At 41.0% G+C, this 24,012-nt stretch overlaps 1 protein-coding gene across 5 annotated transcripts in view; it reads right to left on the bottom strand.

The window, feature by feature from the left end:
- The window catches only part of LOC124201757 (disabled homolog 2-interacting protein-like), a 50,315-nt gene that overhangs the window by 24,654 nt on the left and 1,649 nt on the right, over nt 1-24,012 (bottom strand). Inside the window, exons 1-4 of one of the 5 annotated variants that reach the window (XM_046597960.1) lie at nt 9,828-11,643; nt 4,853-5,001; nt 4,009-4,053; nt 3,254-3,500 (exon numbers count right to left, since the gene is read on the bottom strand). In XM_046597960.1, the coding sequence (XP_046453916.1) occupies nt 3,254-3,500; nt 4,009-4,053; nt 4,853-5,001; nt 9,828-10,929 (1,543 nt within the window). In that variant the 5' untranslated portion in view covers nt 10,930-11,643. Of the gene's footprint in view, nt 1-417; nt 1,145-3,253; nt 3,501-4,008; nt 4,054-4,852; nt 5,002-9,827; nt 11,644-24,012 lie in introns of those variants that run through there. The other 4 variants (XM_046597965.1, XM_046597961.1, XM_046597966.1 and 1 more) reach the window with 4 other exon arrangements.

Genomic DNA, 24,012 nt, shown 5'->3' with positions numbered 1-24,012 from the left:
ATTTCAAATTTGTTTTAAGCGCAAAAAAGTAAAACAAAAGACGGTGATAAGTTATTTTGTGTGTGTTTTAATTTTGTTTTTGTATTTTGGTTCGAAGCCGTTTAGTGTGAAACAAAATAACGAGGCGCCACCCTTCGTGCAAGAGTCAAAAGAAAAAATCTATAATCTCATTAGCGACCGTGAGCGATGCGTGAGCATGTCCCGCTGAGCGCTGCATTATTAGACGGAACCCGAAAAAACAAAAAAAAAATTATTTCTCGCCGTCTTTTGTTTTTGCTTTCGTGAGTCTAAATATCAAAAGTTATTTAGACACACGGGAGCGCCTGGAATGTATTATTTTTTTACTTCCAGCCTTGTGGCACTTTTTGATAAAAATAGGCGCCCAAGAGAAAAGGGAAACGAAACGACAAAACTTACGCGGCAAGAGGTCGCTGTTTTTACTCCGGCGTCTAACGATCGAATTCCACATGCGGCTGTGCGACATGACGACAAAACACGACCGAAAAACCTTGTCACTTTTTGGGGGGGAATTTTATTTTTTTGGGTTTTTGAACGTTCCCAATTTCTTTTGATTCCACAGTCACGATCAAAAAAAGGGAAATTTTTCACGAAAAAAAACAACAACAACACAACTGCGGTGGTTGGTGGGATCTTTGCTGGCGCGCGGGTAATTTGAAATGACAAAAAAATGACACGCAAATATCTCGCCGCGAGCGTCGTGCTCGACTCGACTGAAGGACGACTACTGGCGGAATGTTTGACGATATTTTTCGTCTTGGTGAGCGGATGAAGAAACAAAAAACGGACGAACGGAAAGGGAGAACGAGAGAGAGAGAGGAAAATAAAAAAAAATATACATAGTATCGTTCACGTCGGTGTGGGTAGTCGTCGGGAGGCGTGTGTGTGGGGGTGTTATGGTGCGGTATTAGCCGTTGTTGTATTTTCAGATTGTGGGCCGGCACCGGCACGACGCAAGCGCCTAAAAGACCAACACACACAATCACGGCCCCCCCTCAAACAAGAAACAACAACCAACAACAAAAAAGAATTATTTTTCAAGAGAAAAAGCGAAAGTCCCTTACGGGACCCGACGCGTATAATCTAAACAATCACATTCAATCATATCAAAAGTTGTTGATAATTATTTAGCCTTTCCTCGATCGTTAGCCAAAGGAGAGAAAGGCTAAGTAACATTTCGTGTATATCAATCACGCTCTTTTCGTCGAGAAAGTCAACCGAGCCGCCCAGCTCTCATGATATGACCATAGGCCAGCGGGAATGATGAAACTAAATAATCAAAACAGGTATATATAAAAAAGTCGCATAATTTGATTACAAATTTCGTCCATGTTTGTCTACAGCGACTGAGTCAATCAATAAACGTGTCTTAAGTAACAACGGGATATAAGAGAGAGAGAGTGAAGTGAAAACTTTCCCTTTTTTCTTGACCTTCCAACCCCCTGCCGAAGCTTTTGACGTTTTTCCGCGTTTCGGAAAAAGGAATTTGCGTTTTGAACTTTTGAGAGAGAAAACAAAAATGGACAACTCGGCGCGAGCGGTTCAACGAGTTCTTCTTATAAGCACGTCACCAGCCAACAAAAGCCTTTTGGCCTATTACACACACAACAAACAACTTCCTTCACGACTATTTTCCCATAGCCTTTCCTCCCTCCCCTCCCCTGAAAAACAGCACATAAGAACACACACAAATATACAAGGGACCATAGAGTTCTCAGCAAACAAGTTGGTATAATGCGCCGATAGTGGAAGCCATTGCAAAGCTAAAATAGCGGATGACGGTTATAGACATAAAAATAACTTTTTTCTCTTTTTTCTGTTCACGACTGAAAAAATGCCGCAGGGGCGGTCAGTCTTTGAGTTTCGATAGTTTTTCACGGTCACTCCTTTTTTTTTACCAAACACAATTCAAATGAGTGAAAAAATAAAATAAAATAAAATGAAGTGAATTGCATAATAATTATTCACACAGCCACTCCATTATACACGTATCGAAAATGTCTCCAAAATGGTCTTTTTGGATGGCGACCTCGACGGTTGTGCGTTGCCAAGGACGAGGTCGCTGACCATTAGACAAGAAAACCAGAGAGAAAGAAAATTTAAGGAACCGCGTCATTGTGTTTTTATTAACTGATCGTGAGCGCGGTGGCTCAGCTGCTGGCTGCTCTCTTCAGCAATAAAAAAACAAAAAAACTCGTTCACATTCATCACGGGGGGCAGTCGCGCACTTCTCTTGATGTCGCGTTGGGCAAGAACAACGACAACGACTAAAACCGGATTCTCTTCCGTATTATATCTCCGCACCGATTCCGCACACAAAAGAGCCCAATTACATATAAAATGAAGGAGCTAGAGTCTGTCGAAACCGACATTTCTTCTTTTCTTGGGCGAGACAACAATCAAAGAAATTCAATTCCAGTGAGAAATTTCAAAATGAAACAATAAGAGAAACTTTCGACAATAAGTGCAACCCAAAAGAATAAATTTCTCGAGTTCGACGAAACAAAAGTAATTAACCGTTAAAAAATTGATTTAAAAAAAAAAATAAAAGGTCGTCGACATTTTTTTGGAAAGAAACAAAAGAAAAAGATCGGCGCGATCATCAGCGCGTTAAATGCGCTCGCGCCGCCGCCGCCCGCGCTACTTGAAAAATTAATTTTTCCGGGTCAGCAGTCAGGTGAAAAATGGCCTACTTTTTTAAAAGGTTTCCATCTCTCTCCCCCCAACAAGATTTGTGTTTTATATTTCTATTTCCCTTGTCAAAGAAAAATAGGAAATGAGGAAGAAAAAGAGAGACAATAGGATTTTCCTTGATGTTAAGGTTTGACACCGCACCGCCGCACCCTGAATTCCTTTGATTTCTCTCCAGTGTCAAATCTTAAACACGTACGCCAGAGAGCCACTATTGTTATGTGTGGCATTTCTTTTTCCCGACAAAAAAAATTTTAGTAATTTGGGAAAAACAAATTTTTTGACAAGAATTTCGTGTTGGAAAAGTAAAAGAAAAAAAATTAGGTGTGGTTGTTTTTTGTTTCTTTTTCTTAAACAATGCGATGAACTTTTGCCTTCTTCCGGGAGGGAACCCTGTAGATTCAGATATTTTTTGTTTTGTTCCCGACACTATTGCGCCATTGAAAAAACAACTAACGTCACCTGTACTACACAATGAATAGTGGGGGAAGAAGGGACCCCGGAACGACGTGTGTGAGGAAGAAAGTTTTTTGTCGTGACTTACCTTCGTGGAGAATCGAATTGTACGAAGTTTCATCTCGCAGCGAATAGGTGTCGCTGAAATCGTCGCCGTCCTCTTCAATGTCTTCCAAATGGCCGGCGCCTCCATTGAGACTTCCGGGACCCGTGCCGCACGCAGATCCTCCCGCACCTCCTCCAGCGGAACCGTCGTAGCCCCAGCGACGTCGAAATTGACGTCCGCCGCTATCCAAACGAATTCGAGGCGTGTCGGAGAAGACGATATCGCCCAACTGGCCACACCCCAACAAAGGCGATTCAAATCAAACCAAATTCCCGCCGGAAAAAAATAATAATAAAAAAAGAAAACAAAAAGATAAGATTATTAAGCTATCCATGCAAATGACATTTCGCACGCAACAGGAAAAAAGAAATTTTTTTCGCCCAAAAAACCAAACGTGATAAACAGGGCGACAACTGAATATAATAAACTGGCCAATCATTTTTCTTTCGGTGTATAAATTTCAGGCCCTACAAGTGGAATGGAATGAAATACTTTTGGGTTGGTTTTCTGTTATTCAAATCAAATGAAAGAATAAAAAAGGAGCGCGCGCGCGCATATATCCTTTTAAATGCATCCACCAACAAGACTCGGCTCCAAATTTGAACAAAATAAAATGGTCAAATGAAATACCAAAATTAAAAAAGGGCAACCGGAGGAGAGCAACAGCATGCTAATGGACAAACACACACACACACACACACACGGAAAGGACAAACAAACATCCACACACGATTTACCTCAGGGCGTTTGTGCGAGCGTTTTATTACGAAACCTGGACAGACCTGTGTGATGTTAAATCAAAAAAAAGCCCCGACAAGAAAAAGAGAAGAAAAAGTTTTGATTTTTGTTTTAAATTCACAAATCCCGATAGTACAAGAAATATTTGTGTGATTGATTTCGACGTCATTTTTCTCGTCCAGTTTTCCAGTGAAAATCATAATAATAATCCAGTCTCCAGGAAAAAACAACAACCAAACAAAAAAATATTGGTAAGACTTTCTCAGTCGCTTTCTATGAACAGAAAAATTTATCTGGTGGGATTGAATACGTACTACACTACACAATTCTATTCATCTAACTTTCTCCTCGGTTTAATAGCTTCAGAGTCTGTCTGCTGTAGTAGTACAGTTGTGTATATAGCGCGCCATATACTTAAAAAGCTGCGACAAGGAATCAAATAAAAACCTGAAGTCCTTTTTATTTTTTCTTTCCCCCCTTTGGCCTCAAACAATCGAAATGGAGAGGTTAAATCAAACGAAAAAGAATGGCTTCTCCAAAGCCAACTCGTCGACAAACATACATAGGAAATAACAAACAAAAGACCCAAGGAAAACTACAATGGTTTCTTCCTATACAAGGCTATAATATAAGCTCCGTTCAAGGCTGGACACAGCACACGGCACAGACACAAGTTTCACAGGTTTGTGTGTTTGGTTTAACTTTTTTTTTCGGTGGGGTTTTTGAAGCGGACACCTTTTCGAATAAATTTTTTTCATCCCAATTTGTAACCCCCCCAACACACCGGAATATTAAAAAAATAAAAAAACGCGGGAAATTTGAATAAAAACACGAAATACTCACGGCCATTTCCTCGCTGCGATAAGCCGTAAAAGTTTGCTCGTCTTGGAGCAGGACGCAGAAATACGGCTCCCATGAAACCAGCGGCGCCTTGTCGCCATTCTTGTTCGTCAACTTGTTGCTCGGATGGTGACCTAGCGCCACTTCCTTATCTGCAGAAATTGAAATAAAATCAAACAAACGGCAATTAAAATCAATTAACAAACTGCGACCTGAACACAAACGGGACTATAGTACACTATCAAACATTCGGCTGCTGGCATTTCGACACATGGAATGCGAAGGGACGAGTGACTCTTAGTATCAAATCAAATTCAATTCGCCGGAGATTCCGGTTTTGGTACACATAACAACAGCCTTAAATGGGCATACATACTCCTGCACCTTTTGTTCAAATGCAAGAGAGATATGACGAGACAAAGACGAATCAAACAACTTTGAATGGCTTTTTCAATTTAATTTAAAAAATAAAAAAAGTGTGTAATGTTAGAAGGCGCTATAGAGTTGTTTCGGCCATTTTGGTGCATATCACAATTCGAAAAAAATGTTGTTTGTTGTTTCGTGTCGGAGGGATGATGATTTATCATTTCAATAATAAAAAGAAAAAGAAAATCAACGCAGCGGAATGCATTGCTGAAAGAAAAAATAAAATAAGAACTCGAATATGTCCATCACGCAAATTGGGCGTGACCGACTTTTTTCCCCGGTGGTGATGGCGGCAGCAGCAGCAGCAGCAGCGGTCGGTCACGCTCTGCTTTTCCATTTGATAAATAAAATACAAACACGACACGAGTCGCCTCACAGGATGATGATGATGCGCCACAACTAGGACTCTCTTCTTTCTTTTCCTTCCATTTCTTGATTACCATCGTAGGCAACAGGAGACGACGAGTGGTAACCCGGTGAGATATGCATCAAGATTAGGTCGACTGAATCCGTCTCATTCTGTTTTTTCCAGGTAGCTAGTAGACAACTAAATTTACAACCCAACTATCACCTCATTTTCTCTCCCAAAGAAAAAAAAAACTTCCACGCAAGGATTTTTTATTTTTAAATTTTCCCGCTGCTGCCCGAGAGCCCCACACACAGCGGGTGGCGTCTAATTCAATCACGCTCCGTGGTTTATTCTTTACCTGCCTTCTCTCTTTCTCTAACTCTCTTTGAAAAATTGAATCAACACAAAAGGTGATGCGATATAATACACGGGCGAATAAATTCGAATGAAATTTTCGTTCGTAAAAAATTGCGTCTTAACGTCACCACATCAGCGATTCTTTTCAAAATCAATTACGGTCGCCAGCTATTTATTCCTTTGTTAACTCTGCGCGATCCAGAAGCAGCAGCAGCAGCGCACATAGAAAAAATAAGGTATATCTACCGTCGTTGTATTTGCTTCTGGTGGACACCCAGTGGCGAAGTTTGGCAGCCAAGATGTGGCCGCTATGACAAATCATCATCTTCTTGTATTATATTCCTGTCGGATGTTTTATTTAGCAGGGAAGCTGGGTGCCGTTAGAGCAACACAAAAAAATCAGAAGAAGTGGGCGTCGATGAACGATCTAACGGGGAATTCGAGTTAATTCAACTTATTCTTTTTCATCCGTCGCTGAATAATTTATGGGCGACACTTTGGGCCATCATCATCACTCTTTTGGCGCGTAGGGCTAGATTTTCGACACATATAAATAAATAAAAATATAGCTCAAGAGAGAGGACACGAACACTAGAGCTAGAGAAAAGAGGCCGAGAGGGGGGGGTCCAACAACCGATGCCTCAGACGACGTGCACTCAACTGATTTCTCGGCCGGGGCTTCTCTGTTTTGTTTACTTCTTTGAGAACTAAAACGTAACGAAAAAAAAAAGTCTGGATGTGAGGATCACGGATGAGCTGTCGTTTCTTCTCTCCCACGTCCACCACCAACCGAAAAAGACTTTTTTTATTATTTTTACAGTTACCAGTCATAAAATGAAGGGGGGTATCTTATTTCGGGTAACTAGGTGACGGAATCACGTACGTATATAGAACTTGATTATACTAAGGAAAGAAAAAGAAAACCGGACATGTCCAGCTATCCATTTCCGGACGACAACAGCTATACGTACGTCGCTCCAAACCATTTTCTTGTATATCTGCATGAACCCTATCCATCACCAGAGTCGTATATGTATAAGAAACACACACACACAAAAAAATACAAAACTTCGTCTTAAACAATCGTATGTGGACACACGCCAACTAACGGGATTGTTGTTACATGTAACATTTGACCGGGTCTTCGCATATATAGTCTTTCCTCCACAGTTTTGTTTTCTTACTTTTTTTTTGCAACAACAGCTTCATCATCTGAAAGTTGGCAGCTCGTCAACAACAAAAACCCAAAAAAAATTCACGTTGAATTTTAAAAATATAGTCGAATTTTTTTTGTTCACGAAAAATGAGTTAATAGTTAATTTCAACTTTGAAAAAAAAAGGTGTAAATTGGTGAAGGACGAACAAATTTAAAAAATTTCGGTTTTTTAAACGACTTCATTAGTTTAGCTCGAACAAGGGGGCGGAAAACGAATTTAGTTGTGGAAAATGAATTTAAAATGTCGTTGGGTAATCATTTCGCCGATAAATTAGTAGCCTAGACTGAACTTTTCCCTCGTCTCCCATCTATATCTTTTTTTTTGTATTACAAATAACGTTTCGTGTGAAAGGAAACGAGCAGTCGGCTCACGCGGGTGTGTCAGTCCCTATATAAATGGCCTCGAGGATTTCTTAAGATATTGTTTCGAGATGGAAAAAAAAAACTTAAAAGGGAATAAGGCAAAGGAGAAAAATGGCGGTATTTTATATATATATATTCTAGTGCGCTATACACATCCTTTTATCTCTCTTCTCCAAAGGAGTTAAGGTTGCACAACCGGGAGCCAGTCCACCACTCCAAATGTCTAACCCGACGGGCAAATCATGCGTGAGAAGGTTCCCATGCCAGAAAAAGAAGAGACACACAAAACAAATCCAAAATTCCATTTGAGCCAAAAAAGAAAAAGAAAAAAAGGTTACTATCTGGAAATAAATTTCACAATCATTTCCCATTGTCATTTTCAAGCCACACAGTTGAGACCAGCATCCCGCATGCCAAACTCTATTCCAGTCACACGCAAATGAGGGTCTATTGATTGGCTAAAAGGACATTATTACATCAACCTGAAAAACGAAAGAAAACATTCCACTTTCACAACAAACTTGCAACAACAAATTAATAGCGGGAAAGTGAATAATCACATCTTTTGTGAACACATCTCGATATTGTTAAGTAGATATCTGGTGCTCGGCCCTTTTTGACTTGTTTCCTATTCATAAAATAAAAAATAAAAACTGGTTGTACCAAGAAAAATGTTGCCCAGTCATCATTTTACTTTGGCCTTTTTTTTTTATTCTGCCCTATTCGAGTTCCATTGTGTCCAATGTGACCTGGATCATCACGATGGGCTGCTGAGAGCGGGAGGAAAGAAAAAAAAAGTAGTATCATGTAGCACATATTATTCTGAAAAGGAGTGACGATATTTCTTTATGGAAAAGTGTGGGGGGGGAATGAAGAAAAAAAAACTTTCACTCTATCACAGACCTATATGCTGAGCTCGACTCAAAATGGTCAGAAGACTTTTTCGGGATCTGCGGCCCCTCTTGTCTGACACATGAGAAGGAAAGAAGAAGAAAAAGTTTTAGTTTAGGAACGTTATCATCGGGCGACAGACACCCGATGCGCTCCATTCTATTTGGGAATTACGTATGGTAGCTTGTATATAGCGTTGTTCTTTCCTTTAAGATGTATATATTCGCGCCGACTATCCGTCCACCCAATAATCGTAAAAACAAGTTAAAAAAAAAAAGGACAACGAAACGCCATTTCTACACACACAGAGTCGCCGCACCTGTAACAAAAATCTTGGGAGCCAATTATTTATTGGACGACGTGCTGTATAACCTCCTTGGTATTTTGTCCGTCATTTGAAATTAAAATTTGGAAACCCTGCTAAATGTTTTCGATTAACACACAGAGGAGAACCCGGTGTATGCAAATGAACGGGGGGAATATTTGGGTGGAGATCGAATTATTATTATTATATTCCATGCCAGAAAAGTTGGCACAATCATTTTGACGTGAATGCTTTTAGCGGGAGAGTAGTAGGTGCTGTTATCCCCATGGGCTTTACGACTGGTAATGACGGCCGACAGGTTTGACACAGTCCACAAGAGTGATTATCTTTTATATACGATTCCTTTGCCACCACTATACTATAGAGCATAGTTAGTAGTACCGTAAGGTGTGTCCAGGTTGAACCGTACTCGACACCCAGCAACGGAACCCGACAGGGTAAAAATAAGAGAAAAAAACTGTTAAATCGTTCCGTTCTGATAAAAGTCAATAAAACAAACTGAATAAAAACTAATTTGCCTATTTTTTTTGTTGTTTTCAAAAGAAGAGTGTTATTATAGTACATCCCTCGAATTTTCCTTTAGCTACTAATATAACCAAGGTCGGAAATAACGGCGCTCCCGCCGAAGATTTACGGCGACATTTTCAAACAAAATTAAAACGCGTTTCTCTCAATCAAAACGAATTAGATCCGCTTGAAATAATAACACCAGGGACACCGTAATACTACGCAACATTCCTATCCGACAAAAATTTGTACAAAATTACACCTCCAATAAGGAAATAACGCGTGTGTCGCTTTCGTGAGTTTACTATCGGCTGGTAAGAAAAATAAAACGAAAAAAAAAAGTTTCCTCCATTTCATTCCATTAAAACAAAAAATAATCACTTTAAATAACTATGATTATCTTATTTTTTGGAGGGGAGAAAAAACTTGTCGCCTATTGGGAATCGCTGACAATGTACCGCAAGAACCATTTTGCGGTGCCAACGCGTCAATAACAGTCTCGCCCGGTACTGTTGTTGTTGTTGTTGTTGTTGTTGTTAGGTACCTGTTGATAGTTGTTGCGGAAGATCGAGGTCGGTAACGATTGTCGGTGGTGTTGTATTGGGACTATTACGAGCCGATTGCTGATGGCAGTGGTAGTGGTGGTCGTCGTACTCGGCGGCGTAATCGACAGCGGGTGGCGCCGGAACGTGAAAGAATTTCTGCAGGGGTTTGGCCAGCCGTTCACGAAAAGTTTTCCCGCGACTCAGTTGCCGTTGAGTCGGCCGCGGGGGTCGGTAGATAAAAGCCTTTCTGCCTTTCTTGTTACAGTCGACCGTCAGGTGACCTGCAACGGTCGCCATCGTCGTCGTATTATCCCCAGAGCCGCCGATGGCCTCCCCCCCTGTTGTTGGACTACTGCCCGGCTCGAAAATGGACAGATCCAGGCCGGACAAATCCGAATCAGAGAGCAGCAGGTCAGAGTGGTACAACTCTTCGGCCGAACATGGAGTGTCGTAAATGTGTTGTTCCTGGCTCATTCCATCGACCTCCTCCTGCTGCTGGCCACCACCACCACCGGAGACCGCCTGCTGCTGCTGCTGGACCGTTTGCGGCTGATAGCTGCCAGTCACGCTGACCGAAGCAGACGACTGATCGTAATCTTCATCTTCAGCCGAATCTTCAATTTGTAATTCAACTTCTTCTTCTTCCAATTCTTCTTCTTCTTCGTCGGAAGTGACGATTTGACTGGTCGAATAATCCGTGATGGTCCGGTGGACAAAAGTCACACGGACCGTCCCGGCCGGCGAAGTGGACGTGGTGGCAGGGCCGGGCGCTATCCTCTGCTGGTCCGTCCAGCAGTAAGACGATTGATCTCGATCCATTTCCCAGCAGCCGTAACCGTCGTCGAAACTGCGACTACTCCGCAGAGTCGACGACGAACTGCAACAGTCGACCACGTCGACGGAATTTTGAAAACTGACGCCGGACAGGGCCCGGTAGCATCTGGGCTTCCTCTTCCTGCGGCTGGAAGCTTTTTGGCCGTAGCCATCCTGGCCGCCGGCCTCGTTTTTCACGACGGGCACCGATCGCAGGTGAACCAAACCCTGGACGCTAGCAGTGACGAATTCGTGCCGGGCGTCCGTCGTCGCCGCCGCCATTCTCATTCATCTCCAACGGGCCAAACGCCGCGGACTTGATCAAACTAATCACGTCCTCTTTTTTCGGGAAGAAGAAAAATACACGAAACGTTCGGACAAAAAGTCAAACGCTGGAGAAAAAAAATAGAGATTTTCTTTTTCTTGTTCAAAATGTGAACTCCATCTATAGCGACGACATGCGTCTTCCCCAAAAGGATGGCATCAACAAGTCCCTCTCTCTCTCTGTCCAACTTCACTGTGGCCGCTGTATTTGGTCAGGGCAAACGTCAAACGCCAACAACCCAAAGTCCAGCACACACACACTATTATCTAGGCTGGCCAAAATGTAAACCACTTGTTTTTTGGTTTTCCCTATACGTACGAATAATTCCTCCCCTTCACAAAGTTGATATTTTCAAGGTTTTCAAAAAAACGCGGGATGTCCGAATTTGATAGAATCATCGCCGTCCTCAATCTCGGCAGAGGTCAGACACTCACGAAATAGAAGAGATGAAAATACACACAGACGCACAGAGAGAGGCCGCACTAGACACGCGAATTGTCGGGTTGTTATTACACACGACACGATAATTATCCAAGAGTCGATCACACACAACACACACAACACACGGGAATGTATTGAATGAACGAAACAAGAGAAGAAAAAATCAAATGAAAAACGGCCAAGCAGATGATTCTGGAGACACGACCGTCACGATACCAGGAGCGAGACTAAATGATGAAACAAGGCAAAATGCTTCTCTCTCTCTCTCTTTCCCCCAGTGCTACACTGGGCAAAAGAAGAAGAAGAAGAAAATAAAAAGGAGAAGGTGAGTGTGTGTGTAGCAGCACGTTCTCTCGGCTCCGAACGAACGCCGGCAGGCGCTTACACACGCAAAAGTGGGCGGAGACTTTGAAATGTGGTAAGTCCTTCGGCGCATTCGTTGTGCTGTGTGTGTGTTGGCTGCTGCCGACATTCCGTTAAAGAATTTTTCCTTTTTTTTTTATTTTTTGGCTTCAACTTTACATGCCCTTTTAGAAGAAGAAGAAGAAAAAAAGGTAAAAATAAAATCGCCGCCAGCAGTGGGTTGTTTGTTGTGAGGAAAAAGAAGAAAAAATAACGATGAAAATGATCTTCCGCACTGGTTGTAACACGAGTTACTAAACTAACTATATTTATAACGCACACAACACAAGACACACTTTGTAATCAAGACAACGTGTGTCTATACTGCCTATATACTATACACCCGCGACTCCTCCCAAGGCGTTATTACGTCTAAGCATTCTTTCTTTTATCAAAGATAATTATAGCTCTCGCCGGCTCAAATGATGTTGATATTATTAGTCATAGATTGCCAAACTGAAAATTCACCTTCGGATATTTTTGGACATTTATAGCGCGCGAGGTTAAAATAAAATAAAATAAAAATAAAGTTTCGGGTTCATTTCGTAAAGAAATGACGTTAGAATCATCTCCAACTTTATTTTTATTTTTTGAAGTTTGTTTAATGCCCCGGTGTAAAATGTAAAAATTTTCAGATAGGAATGCCAAGTTCATTTTGGGTGTAGTCCGGTTCAAAACCGGAGTGACCGCTTCGTGAGAAATAAGAAAAAGAAAACGGTTGATTTATTCATTTATTTGTTTTCCTTTTTTCTCTCCTTCATTTTCTTTGAAAGCATTAAAAGAAAAAAAAGGACATCCGGTCTGACGTTTAAGAGAGAGAGATCGCAAATTGGGTAATAGTCATCGTCCCGAAAAAAACTGGCAAACAAACAACTTCCGACGCATTTTTCAATTTCCCTTTTTTTCTTCTTTGGTAACGAGACAAACCAAACGGCGTGAATTTGCATAAATCCGAAAGAATCAAAAAATGGTTTCTCATCTCACAAGATTCGAAATAAAATTTATATGCTATGCAGCGTTGGCGTATAAATCAAACAACAACATCGAGAGAGAGAGAGAGAAAGAGAGAAAAAGAGTTAACGGTTGTAGAAAGTGCGCAGACACAATGAATCACAACGGGAGGTGAGAGAAATGAATATTCAAAAAAAAAGGCAGCTGAACACACACGAACCGCAAAATTACACAACGACACCCAGCAGAAACAAAAAACAAAATAATAATAATAACTTCTTGTTTCTTTGTAACGGTCGTAATTTTTTTAGTTTTTCGCGTGGGTGACAATCCAGGGGACAACTTTCTCCATTTTTTTATTTTTATTTTTTTACAAAATTTGTAATTCCCATCATTCTTCATTTCATTTTTGTTTTTTGGCTTCATTAAAATTTTTTTTTGAATGGCACAAAAAAGTTCACGGCGCAAAAAAACAAAAAACAAGAAATGAAACAGCAGCCGTGCGTAATTGGTGAGTTAACTCTCATTGCGTGCGGTAACCATTTAAGGGCGTCTATATGCTGCGTACGGTCAAAGTAAGATAGGTAGCAGCTGAATCTAGCAGCTCCTGCTGTATATATATTTCGGCGGTTGGTTATACTATATTCTCATCCGTATAATTGGAATCCAATCAAAATGTTAGGAGAAGACAGCTGACAGATTGTGTTGCGAGATGTTTTCCACAAAACATTCCGTAAACGCTCCTCATGCAAAAATATGGGAAGCCTAACGGAATTGTTATTACGCAGAAAATGCGGGCACCACACACGACCAGACAACCTGCTTCTTTTTTTTCTCCTTTTTTAACGATTGATCCGGCTGTTGTTGTTGTAGTTGGCTACATATATATACATATACATGTACATTTCCCCTCGGAAAAGATTCAAAACGTCTTTGTTGGGGTTCCAACTTTCTACTCAATTAAATTCCCTCCAAAGATTTATTGAAAAATTCCATTTCGGGGACCATCTTTTTTCTTCTTCTACTCCCTCCTTTTATACGGTTGTTATTTTATTATTAGACTAGACGAATTATTTATTCGCTTGATAAGGAATAGGAAGGCTCGGTTGGATCATAACACCAGCGACAAAGGGACGATCTTTTTTTTTTTGCTTCTTTAATTTAATACCGTACACCGTCAAAGGTAAAAAAGAAAAAAAAACTGCGCATATCATGTTCTTCTTCCCAGGCATCTCAGCAGGATCTTGACGCAAATGAACAAAATCCTTGCCGTTAATGATTCGCTTCTTTTCACTCGCTTTTTTTCAAACAAACTTACCAAATTTTCTTCAGATGACCATCAACCACATGATAGTGCTTAAGACATACATAATCTCCTATCATGCCGGCCTCAATGTAAATTAGAAAGACGCCCCGAGAAGAAGAAAAAAAGAACTCGGTCGACCCATCAGATTCAGATTTTTTTTGTTTCTCTTTGCCAATTTTGGCAATGAACCGAAAGGAAAAGAAAACACGGACAACATGACGAACAGATAGGAGCTCCGCGGTGTGGGTGAAATGCCGTTAATGTGGCGCTAAGCCAACAAGTACGAAAAAAAGAATCGATTGTATTATGTTCGATGAGGATAGCAGAGCGGTTCAAAGTCCTTTCGGTTGGTGGACGGGGGAAGAAAAAAAAAGCAACAAAACAATAAAAAGACGAAGAATATTTCAACCGGCTCGACAAGGTTCGATGGCAAAAGAAGAAGGATGAGGCTATACACCCCGCCCGTTTTTTTGTTTTGTTTTGCTCTTATACGACGTTAAAGTGTAGACACACGCGCAGCAGAGAGTAAGAGAGATGGCCGGTGGTGGTGGTTCAGCCAAGCCAATCTAACGGTTTCACCTTCAAAAAAATGTGTTGTGTGTATGTCCTGTCGTGGTGCGTTCACTCTTGCCTAGCTCCGTCTCGCATCAGACAGTTCAAGGGACGACGGATAAAAAGGAAAGAAGAGCCAATTTGAAAAAATGTTTAGATACACAATGTGTATATATATAACAAGAGGTGATTACATCCACCGCCCATTTGCACACTGCAGGGGGTGAAAGCCAATCAGGCCATTCCTCTGTCCCTTTTACTATTATTATTCCGTTTGTTTTTGTTTTTGTCCAACTTGGCGTGTTACGACGCCTACGCCGTTTCAAATATTTGCCGCGCTCGCGCCATCGAGCGGCCGTCCCAACAACTACGACAATCGTTTTTTAAATTCACCGCTAGATGTCTCTTTGATCAATGACGATTTTAGCGCATAAAAAAAGAGCGCTTTTACAAAATCGTTAAAAAAAAGGATTTCGTTTCTTTTAAATTTCTAAATTTCTCCCGCTGGGTTTTGAAAAACAAAAAATATATAAATTACACGCAATAATAACTGCGTCGTAATGACGGAGTGCAGGAGCCAGCAAACAACACCAGAGACCAGAGTAACAACTATACAGCCACAAGAAGAAGAAGCAAAAAAACAAAAGCTATTGTTCACGGCTCGTTTGCAGCGAGGGGCTCCAATGACACTTACAGAATACGGACATTAAAAGACAGTCGGCACAGTCGTAAGACGCGTTCCTTTCTCTCCTTTCATTCTATTACATTTCCGACTTGATGATGACGATCAATAACTACCCGTAATAACGATATCGTTTCCCCGCAAAAAAGAAACGACTACAAAAATACCAAAATGGAAAGAAAAATAAAATAAAAAAAGCTCAAAACATTTCACGTAATAACGCGGTGAATAATAATTACAGCACCAAAGGTCTTGTGTCTTGTTGCTTTTTGGTCTCCGCTAACAAAATCCCCTATTCATTTTCAAACAATTCTGGTGTTTCTCAAAAACATTTGATGGCCTGGTGGTGGTGTTGGTGGCAGGAAGCACGTGTCATTAGCAATTTTCATTTGACGATGCTCACCATCGTAACACTTTGTACGCCATCAAAACAAAACAAAACAAAACAAAATTCCTAATCTTTTTTTTTAAGTTATTTTTTAAGGCCATTTAAATGCGCGCGCTTTTTTCAAAAATAAGAAAAAAAGGGCACGCGCTTCTCTAACCTTCCCCCGCCGCGTTCGAGTGCGTGTGTACATATACGTGCATGTTAACGTTGGCGTAGAAGAAACAAAAAAAAACAACAGCGGCAACATTCCCGGCGTGAAATCAAGAAGGGTGGAATGAAAGAAAAGAAAAGAAAAAAAAAAGCTACAAGACAGGTAATTACCAATCTGACCCGTGAGTGAGCGTGTGCTGAGTTCTCACACACACACACAACCCCTGCAGGTGTCTTTTCGTTTCTTCCTTCCCGTTTTTTTTTCTAAAGGGGGTCAAGTTTGATATAATACCGGCCGACTCTTTTATGTATCTCACACATACCACACGCACAAAATGGAGGGGAACAAAACTCGATCCTGCCGTACACACAAAAAAAGATCTGTGGCTTTTTTTGGGGGGGAGTTACTCCGAAAGGTTTTTTTTTATTATTTATTCGGAGAGAGAGAGACTCCCGGGACGAAACGTGTATCGTCACAACATTCAATTTTCCAGCCCCGAGGACGTCCTGTCGTGCGGAAGTCAGATAACAACACAACTGCTGTCCCCTTCGACTTCTTTCTAAGCATTATTTCATTTCTCTGTCGAAAAAAAATAAATAAAAGAACACTTTTTGTGTCTAGTTTTTCTTTTATCTTTCGAGTCGATAGTCACATACTCTGGGAGTCGACTTTTTTTGTTAACCAATTCTAGGCGCGTCACTTCCTTCCCCCACCCACTATTCTCCTAAATAACGGAAGGAAAAAAAATTGAGATTGAACGGAAAAGATTAAACTGTGGAAAGAAATAAGGCTTTTTTGTTATTGTCTGGTAAAAAGTATTCTTTAAAAGTAATAATATTGTGAATAACAAAAAAGTCACGATTCTTTCCTCCTCCACCCCCCACTCGTTTTATAGGACGTTTTATCGAATGGAGATATCGGAGAGATGTCGACGGAGTCAAGAATCTGCCCAGGGGGTAAAAGAGTAAAAAAAAAAATTATTTGAAAGAGAAACAAAAAAATGCCGTTACAAAAACCGCATACCAAAAGATTTTAAAAAATAAAAATTTCTTGAAAGAAATATTTCTTCTTAATGGAAAATAATAAACCAGTAGCTCGTAGTAGTATAGTGAAGCCAACCACCTCACACTCCATATAAATAAAAATGAAAAAGAATAACTACACACTTGCGGCACGTCACAAGATTTGCATTAAGTTATTCACGAACGATAAAACAAAAAGTAGGAAAATGTGTATCATAAGAAAGAAAAAAGAGCCGTTGATTGCTGCTCTGTGTGTGTGTGTGTGGAGTTGTTCGCCTTGTTTTTTTCTGACCTCATTAGAATAAAGCAAAGACATAAAGATGAGCACCACACGTAATTAGTTCCGTGCGCTGAGAGAGAGAGAGATAGAACTCTGTTATCCTACTCCCATCTCTCCCGAAATGTAAATTCAAAAAAAGAAAAAAAAAACAAAACAAAAAGGATTATATATTATATATATTTTCTTTTGATGATGATGAAGAAGAAAATGTCTGGGCAAAGGAATTCAATCACGCGCTAATGGCAGTGGTCGTGGCGGCGGCCGTTGCGACTTTAGCCGCTAGGGTTTGACCTCAATTTCAAAAAAACCTCAACCAGAAAGAAAACAAAAAATTTAAAAAAAATTCATCTTTCTCTTTTTTTATTAAAAAAAAAAATGATCTACTAAATAGAAATGCACATGTTAGGTGTGTGACCGCAGTTATTTCACTTTCCAGTTCTCTGATTGTCCCCCTCCTACCGCTAACCATTTCAAGTCTTACATGCACCGAAAAAATCGACAATGTGTCAAAGTACAAAAAGAAAAATGCGGTCGCTCAATTTATTATTTCTCCCGATGACAATAGCCTCAACAAAAAATTGGGGTTAGTTATAAGTACTTGTATATACAACTATTTTTTATTTGATACAAGTGTCTGATGGAAAGGCCGGTCCCCCCTCTAGGATATGGTTAGAAAGTATATACCTTAACCCGCATCCTAATCAAAATATACGAAACATGACACGGGTTCGTATATAGACGATATCAGATTGTGTTGTGGTTCCATCGTGATAACATTTCGAAAAGTGTTGTTGGTTGTCGTATCTCGATGTCACGATCGAATAGAAGGGGATGATAAATATTTTTTCTCTCGAAGGTTACGCAATCCGGGAGACTTGGGAGGAAGACCAGAAAAAAAAGAGACTGAACCGCGGGAGCTATGAGCGGGCACGCAATGCCCCCCTATAGATTTATTCCAACTACGGCGTATAGTCACTCTATAGGGGGATATATAAATAATAAATGTATAACATTTTGTTCAGTTCTTCCCAGAAAAAGAAAAAGACACGCACGAACTTTTCCATGTCGAAAGCTGAAGAGGAAAGAAAAACATTACAGCCAGAAACATTTTTGGAAGGAAAAAAGCAGCTCGTCAGCGTTTCTCACGAGGAAAAACAACAAACGAAAAAAATAAGAGACAAGATAATTACCCTAAAAACACAAAAATTACGCGCGCGTTTCCGGTTTTGATTTTTTCTAGCCATAATCTCTTCGACTCTCTATCACTTGTTCGACTCGGTTATTGTTGTTGTTGTTCTGGTATGGCGGAAAAAAAAATTCCCGAAATTGTTTCCCTTTCAAGTCAAACAACTTTTATTTCACCGTTGCAAATGGAAATCAACATTCCGCACGGAAAAAAAAGAGGGTGGACCATGTACAATCACAATAATACACGTCAATCAATAGGAATACTAAAAAAAGCGATTTTATCGATCCGGCCGACAAATGAGAACAACCCAACGTCGTTCGTTCGTTCGTTATAGACTTTGTGTGCATGGAGGGAAAGAGAGGGGGGTGATTTTTACGACGGGCGACCATAATAATCAAGACGATTCGTTAACTAATGAGGGTCTCCCGCGAGCAATCAAACATTGAAAGGAAACGAGGAGATCACACACACACAACAATATATCTTCCCTCCGGCAATATAGTTTTGTTAGATTGTGGTTTCTTATTATTATTATGATTATTACGGAATAGACACCGCGCGTCAAACCAAAAAGGGAAATTCGTCAGATCGTAAAAAATAAAATTGTTTTTCATGTAAATTTTTTCCTTTTTTTCGTTCAACACATGAAAATTCAGCGCGTTAAAAGATAAAAAAAAAAAGCTGGCCAGGGTTTTCCATCATAAAAACACCTGGCCGTTTCCACAACGTGTCAAGAAACAAAAAAAATCTCCCAAAAAGATCATTTTTCCCTCCTACTTTTTGTTAAAGGAAACTCCTTATCTTTCTTATGATGTGATATTGCGTTAAAAAAAATGTGAATCAAACTTTCATATATATATAGTTGGGTCGTCTCAATGACGTGGCCATCACACTTCTTGTTGTATTGGACTATATCCAATATCCATCGGATCGATGGGGTATAGAACGTACCCTGACTGCTGGGGGTTGTCGAATGAATATGTAGATATTGTCGACCAAAGAGAGAGAGAGAGATTGGATGTGTCCGATCGGTGGACGTCAGTGACGCAATCAATCGAAGCGTGATAACCCCCCTCCATCTCTATACCCCCACCGGCATACACACCCCACAGAATAATAAATAGGAACAAACGCGAGACGGAGGGGGGGGGGGGAAGAGATTTCCTTGTACACGTACACACAGACAAAAAGCACCGAGGTCCATTAAAAAGTCTGGACACTATCCGCAAATCCCCTACCATTCGTTCGTTCGTTCTTTTTTTTCTATCCAAATAACGAAGACATTGTGTGTGTGTCTCACAAAAAGCCCTTCCTCCCTTCCTTCCCCCCCTCTAGACACAATCTCCTTCCTTCCGTTCCGGCTCGTGTTTGTTTAGCAGATAAGATGCGAATCGACCCCAAAAGAGGATTATAGACCGTCGTCGTCGTCCCAGTCAACCCCACAAAATCCTTTTCCAAGACGAGATTTTTTTTTCGCTTCTTTTTATTTATTTTTTTGTAGACTTAAACTCCTCCTATTTCCGCCCGAAATGATTTAGAAATAAAAGTCACGCCACCTTTCCGTTTCGGCGTAGGTGGTGTGCGGCAGCCCCGATCCATTTCCCCAGTTAAAATATAAACAATCGCGCAAACGAATCAAACGCCTTATTCGTTCAAGCTCGTTAATGAAACCAATCGGCAATATTCTCTCGGCTATACACTATACAGCTGCCGGAGGCGACGTTAGCGCTGTAGCGATACACATATAACAATTCCAGCAGCCCAGAAATGGCTGGTTGTTATGGATCTACCGAAAATTGGGAGGCCAAAAAGATCGATGGACCGTGAACAAGTGCTAGCAAAAAAAAGAATGGAGGGGTGCAGTCTAGCGTGAGCCCCGTACCGTACACTATACATGTGTCCCTCGTTGCTAGTGGTGCCACTAGAAGAAGGCACACGAGTTTCTTTCTGTGTCTACACACAAGTTTTGCTTTCTTGCTCGTGTGTGTTTGCCCCTGGAAAATATAGAAAAGGGAGGCGAATCTCAAGGGGGGACCCCCTTTGTACATCACAACTCGGAGGTCTATAAGAGCAAGTATACTACCAGAACCAGCCAGTGCATTACAGTTGATGGAAGGTGGATGGATGAGGAGGGGAGTCTAAATCGATCAAGTAGCTGTGCTGTGCGCTACCAGAAAACCTTTAGATATATATGGACTTGCCACCTAAAAAGCATTTTCGATCGAATTGAGGCCCTCCTTTTCAGAGTAGTGGGTGGGTTTATTGATCACGGAAGGAAGGAAGGAAGGAAGGAAAGAAGGAAGGAGAGACTATGGGCAAGTATTTATAAAGGGAAAACAATTGGACGAATAAGAATCGGAAGGAATAAGCTTTATTGACGTATGCAACTAGAACTTGTAGGAGAAAGCTTTTTTATTATGTTTCTTTTTTGGGCTGGGCTTTCTCTCACCACGGCGACCGCAGAAAGACACGCGGGAGCGGTCGTGACCACCGGAATTATATATTTTTTTTTCTTTTTCGATGGGTGTAAAATAGAAATTATTAATACTAATAATTTTGATTTTTTTTTCGAAAGAAAGAAAAATTTTCTCCAATTTGACATTCAATAGCCGCCACTGCCGCCATTGGAAAAAAATTTTAAAAAATAATAAAAATTTAGTTTTTTGTTGTTGTTGCGGTTTGTCTTCCTTTAGGCCGGACCTTTTGGGTGAATCTCTTGGTGGTAGATATACCCCCAACCAAGATGATGATACGGCCGGAATTCTTTTGAAACAAAAAAATATCAAAAAACAACTATTTCTTTTCCCTTCTTCTTTCCCTATACTTTTTTATCGTTCCGTCAAAAAGCAGCAAGAGAAATATCAAATAAAGTAGCTCGACATATGCCGCTGGACTCTTTTTTTTTTCTTTATATTCACGACCCACATTTGTTATTGGTTTCCCGACTGCCGATCGATTTGTTTTACTTTAACAATTCGGGGAAGAGTTCAAGCTTCTTCAGTAGCTCATTTTACGAGGTACCGGCGTACACACACAAATAACTCGTTTTTAATTCTCTTTTACCTTCTTTTGTTTCTTTTTCCCTGGCAGAAATGAACTCTTACGTGCCCCTGGAAAATATATATTTCTTATATATATATTTCCCCGATCCTTTTGAAAAGAAGTTAAATACACCGAAAAACTAAAAATTCATACGAGCCAAGGGGAAAAAAAAAAAACGGGTCGAACGGGTCGTGCAACGGGACACCTGCCAAACTCTTACTTTATGCGTGTAAGAAAAAAAGGAGGTATATCTCTTTTTCCTCCTCCCACCCAGACTTTTCAGCACCTTTTGATTGTTGTACTCCCCCCACCAACCGTAGAGCCCACCGCCATCCGTCTCAGCCCATCCGACGAAAAAACGTGTGTTTAACTGAAGACTTTTTTTGGTTGAGTGTGTGCGCGTTTTTACTCGACGGTAGAAAAGAAATAAGTGCGCAGTGGTTAAACAGCAGTTTGATGATGTCAGCAACAGCTCAAAGCCAAATAGTGCGGAATAAATCATTTGTCTTTTTTCTTTCTTTTTTAAAACAAACCCAGTTCTTATTATAGTATATGTACCTTGGGAAATTTCACAATTTCCCTTAAAGAAAAGAAGGTCGGCCCCTAGTCTATTCAGGGTGAAAGCGAACCAACAAGAAATCTGTCGCGCTAGAATTTTATTTTAAGCAAAAAAAAAAAAAGCAAAAGCCCAAACTTGATATTGGAATGTGTCTCGACTCTGGCCGGCTACTACTTCAATAGAGCCATGAAAATTGGGTGGCCCGAGAGAAGCTGGTCTCTCTCACTCACTTCGGGGACGTCTACAATCGAATCTATCGCTCGCTTTCATTAACACAATAATGAAAAGAGATGAAAGGAGAGAGAGCCAGGGCCCAGGGCCACGCATACATACAAAAACACACATAAGGTCGGTGGGTATTATTGGGTGTCTGTCTGCCAGAGCTTTATTGGATTCTCTCTCTCTCTCTGAGCGAAAGAGACTAAAAGGGCATTGAAACGGGCGAGGGTATAACGAAAATTGTCATCAACTTTGATGTCGAAACTCGGCGAAGAAACGTGAGAGCCTGCGCAGCCTGCGCCAAAAATACATTATTGATCCGGCCAAGCTTATATACTCGGAGACTTGACTATCTCGCCCAGTCACACCCAATAGGTGTCTCCTACACACACACACAAGATTGGACAAACACACACAGCCTCGTACACTCTGTGTGTGTATAGTTTTCCAGCCGCCAAAACCATCCATCTCGTCGGGACCCCCTCAAAAACCGGGGGGACCGGATACATAATGGATAGGCGGGTCCGTGAAAGTGCACTGCGACTCTCCAGCCAAAGATATGAAGAGTCCCAGTCTCTCTCTCCATACAAATAATTAAGTTAGAAAGACCGGCCCACGCAGCTAAAGTAAACACACGCGTCTTGATGGTGGGGGGCCAGGTATATATAAATAGAAGGAACTTTTGATTCAAGTTTAATAGACTCGGTCAAAGTGAATTCGTCCAGTCTCGTCAAAAAGTTGCTCAAGAGGTACACACAAAGGTGTGTGTGTGTGTGTGCCCTAGTTATATAATTTCAGAAAAAGGGGGACAAAGTTATCAAGAGAACTGTAGAAAGCCTCCGAGCCACTCTACAGCTCGTTGCCATGGTAGCGGAAGAAACACACAAAAATAATAACAAGAACTGGAATAGTCGAAATAATAAAACGGAAAAAAGTCACGAAAAGAAAAAAAGAATTGAGTGAATGAAAAGCGCGTCAGGAGCTACCTGCCAGGAGCTATACACTATAGTCTAATAATCCGCGTATATATAGTATAGGGGACTGTATATAGAGTCGCGTTCTTGATCTTCACAGCATGTGGACTCTCTTCTTCTTCTTCTTATTGCGCATGTAGTTCACAAGGCCAATCTAATTAAGTTTCGGTCACGGCAGAAACAAGAGACGGGGGGCGCTGCCGCCGCCGACGACGACGACTCCGATGGACGACCGGAGCACAAAAGCCTCTGGGGTCCAACTCGTCTCCTATAGTTGCCGCCGTAGGGATTCTGTGTATGAAAACTAGATGATGATGATCATCATCATCTTTTCTTTTTTCTTTTTGGCTTTTTGAAGTTGGCGCGCCCACAGGCTAAAATCGATACCCCCAACGACAAAAGGAGTGGATGGGGGGGACGTTCTTCTTTTCTTTTATTTTGAACAAGACTCTTGACGCGCCATTTTCAAACGCAAATAGAGAAAAACCCCACGGAAATAGACAATCGAGATGATCGGTTTGCCAGGCAACCAGATTATCGTGCAACTGGATCAAGCCGCACTGTGTACTTAGCCTGTACAGAGTGTGTGTGTGTGTGTCATAATGATACATCCTTGAAGAAAAAATGAAATAAAATTCAAAAGACATCAATGACAACGTGATGATGATAGTGCAGTGAACTTTTTCTCTCTCTTCTCCTTTTGTTCGGATAGAATGAAAATATTCACACGAAAAACACGTCGATGACTTGTCGTCGTTCCTCATCATCATCATCATCTACCCCCCACTTTAAAATCACACACGAACCGCGCCCGTTTTTTTCGCCCGATTATCCCGGCAGCAGTTCGTTGGCCTTTCACACACACACACACACACACACAGAGGCAGG

This window comes from Daphnia pulex, chromosome 9 (assembly GCF_021134715.1).
Source record: "Daphnia pulex isolate KAP4 chromosome 9, ASM2113471v1".
In the NCBI taxonomy this organism is placed as follows: Eukaryota; Metazoa; Arthropoda; class Branchiopoda; order Diplostraca; family Daphniidae; genus Daphnia; species Daphnia pulex.
Note: the sequence above shows the minus strand (reverse complement) of the source record. Positions and strands in the feature narration are given on the sequence as shown.